Source organism: Vigna unguiculata, chromosome 3, assembly GCF_004118075.2.
Source record: "Vigna unguiculata cultivar IT97K-499-35 chromosome 3, ASM411807v1, whole genome shotgun sequence".
Taxonomy (NCBI): Eukaryota; Viridiplantae; Streptophyta; class Magnoliopsida; order Fabales; family Fabaceae; genus Vigna; species Vigna unguiculata.
In genome coordinates this window covers 55,465,663-55,468,528 of record NC_040281.1, presented here as the reverse complement: position 1 = coordinate 55,468,528, position 2,866 = coordinate 55,465,663, and the positions used below count along the sequence as shown (strand labels likewise).

General features: G+C 42.1%; 1 protein-coding gene across 1 annotated transcript; it reads right to left on the bottom strand.

The window, feature by feature from the left end:
- Positions 1 to 316: 316 nt before the first annotated feature.
- LOC114176503 (protein kinase PINOID 2-like) lies at positions 317 to 2,399 on the bottom strand. The gene is made up of 2 exons (XM_028061565.1): positions 1,751 to 2,399; positions 317 to 1,358 (listed from the first exon to the last, which is right to left on the bottom strand). The coding sequence occupies exons 1-2, from the start codon at positions 2,350 to 2,352 to the stop codon at positions 503 to 505; spliced, it is 1,458 nt and encodes a 485-aa protein (XP_027917366.1). The 5' UTR covers positions 2,353 to 2,399; the 3' UTR covers positions 317 to 502.
- Positions 2,400 to 2,866: the final 467 nt, after the last annotated feature.

Sequence of the window (2,866 nt, the reverse complement as noted above, 5' to 3'; positions counted from 1 at the left end):
TACGTTTTTTTTTTTGTTTCTTTTGTTCGTTCGGTGAAAAGGACATGTGAATGCGCAGATGTGAAAATAGCCATACGAGAAAAAGGTATACAATGTTATAAAGTATTGTTAGAATAAAGCGATTTTCATCTTTTCTTCCCTGCAATTTTCTCATCAATGAGAAGTGTAATTATTGTCATCACATGACTTCTTAAGCTTTCATGAGAATCACATTAGGACAATTATGGGATCCCACTTTTTTTACAACTACAAATCCTCAACTACTGATAATTTTATTGGTAGAGACATATCAATATTATTATAATGAGAAATAAACTGCGAGTTCAATGCATAGTGCCTTGGTCATACATATACTACTTTTTCTAATTCTTTCTCTCATCGGTACATAGAAAAAAGAAAAAAAAAACAGAAAACAAGGGGAAAAGAGCCCTTAATTTCTTTAATGGCAAACACATATTTGCGGGAAATCCTATTTTTGCTAAGATATTTACATATTTTGGCGTTAGAAGTATTCAAAATGATGAGTTCTAAGCTGATATGGTTGATCCCTTTCTGTTTTGCTTAGTTTTGGTAGCAAAACCCTACTACTCCTAATTTTGTTCATATCACTGGGGACTTCAGGTGGCCTAACGGATCTAATTAAGGCCCAATTTACACCCTTGAAGAACTCATGCCTTTTGATCTCAACAGAACCCGTACAGCTTCCAATTCTCTTATTTGGATTCTTCACCAAGAGCTTGCTTATAAGGTCTTGAACTTTCACCATCTCTTCATAATCCTTGCTGCTGCTAACAGCGATTCTGGGAAAAGCCAATGGTTGCTTCAAAATGTTGACGAGGGTTTTCTCATTATTTTCACCTTTGAAGGGTGTTCTCCCGTATAACATCTCGTACAAGAACACCCCAAACGTCCACCAGTCCACGGCACTCCCATGTCCTTGCCCCAAGATCACTTCTGGTGCCAAGTACTCGTGTGTCCCCACAAATGACTTCGACTTGGCATCAATAGGCTCAGCCACCAGCTCCGGATCAAGCTCTTCCACCTCAACATTTTCTCTTATAACTGTTGTCACTGTCGCTTTCTTTTTCTTGCTTGATGCCAACAAACATGACAGCACAGGCTGCATGGGGGCAGTGCAGGCTGGCACAGATCTCTTTGTACTCTTGATACTGCGTTCCACTCTCGTCTTACTCCTTAACAGCTTCGGAACAACGTCACATTTCAGTGAAAGATCAAAATCTGAAAGCATAATGTGTCCATCCTCTCTCACAAGCACGTTCTCTGGCTTCAAATCTCTGTACACTATGCCCATCATGTGAAGATACTCTAATGCCAATAGCGTCTCAGCCGCATAAAACCTGTGTAGCGTTTTCCATATAATATTACCATCATACTAACACCTCACCTCATCATAATTCATCATTCAACCATAAATCACTTCTTAAGTTTTATTAACTCTTAAAATATTACTATATAAAGTTGTTAGTGGTTGAGTACTCAGATATAATTACTTATTTTTCAAATGCAATATTAAAAAGTTGATAGAAGAATAAACACCGGTTCTCTAAAAATAAGTTGAAACGTTCGTAAAGGAGAGAAGGTATAATAAGGCTTCGGATTCTCTACACGGGAATTAAAAAGCATGATTGAGAAGAGAGAGTTGGATTAGTGATGAGTGAAGTAATAAAAAGTTTGTATGAGAAACATGATTAAAAAAGAGGGTAAGAAAGGAGATGGGAAAAGTGCTTACTTAGTGGATGTTATGGAAAAGCGCTTCCCGGGCTGGCGTTGGCGTGCAGCGTACAAGTCGCCACCGGGGCAGAACTCCATGACCAAGCAAGAGTAATGAGAAGCGTCAAACTCAGTGTACAAAGTAGGCAAGAAGGGGTGATCAAGCATGGCGAGAATCTCCTTCTCCATCTCCGCCCTCTGCAGCTTCTTCCTTATGGCAAGTGCCTCTCTGTCCACCACCTTCATCGCATAAAAGCACTGCGGCAACCCCACCACGGGGTTCCTTATCTGGCAAAGGTACACGTTCCCGATGTCGCCGCTCCCCAGCCGCCGCATCAGGCGGAAGTGCTCCAGACCCACCTGCCCCTTGTCCCGCCGGAGCCGCCGCATGACCTCCCATGCAGCCTGGTTCGCCTTGTGGGGCCTCGCGTGCGGACTCTCCAGGGTGGAGGAGCACACGGAGACCGAGCTCCGGCGGCGCCGGCTGCCGAAGCTGAGGTTGGTCATCCAGCTCCGGCTGGATTCCGGCACGGTGATGGAGGAGGAGCTGCTGTCGTAGTCGGGTTCATCCCTACTCGGCGGTGTGGTGTTGATGGCGGTTACGGTGGTAGGAGCATTCATGGTGGGTGCAGGGTATCATAACATGTACGTGTGAGAGTTTTTGAAAGTGTGTGGGTTTGTGATGAAGTGGGGTTTTTATATTGCTTAAGTTGGCTTTGGTGTGGTACCTTGCACATGCGAGACCAGAAAATAGTGACGTGGAACAACGACCAATTAGGAATTTTACAAAGGTCGCTTTTACTAAATTAATTGAATGGCATGTTAAGTAAAACCTACACTGAAACCATTAAAGCCAATATTTGAGCGACGAAAGTTACAGTATCTTAGTTGTCGATTTTATGTGTTATTTTTTGGGTTTATAAATTGAGAGAATGTGTATGGAAATAGAAATGGAATCTTTTTTACTGAATGAGAGGGTAGAGGACGGAAGATGTTGATCCTAGGAAGAAAATATGTCAAAAGAAGAACAGTGAAGATTCCTGAAATATTAATATTCTGTGTGATAGGCTATGTTTGGGAGTGAATGAATCCTTAGATTTGATGCGAGGAAGCATTGGATTAATATTTGATGGTT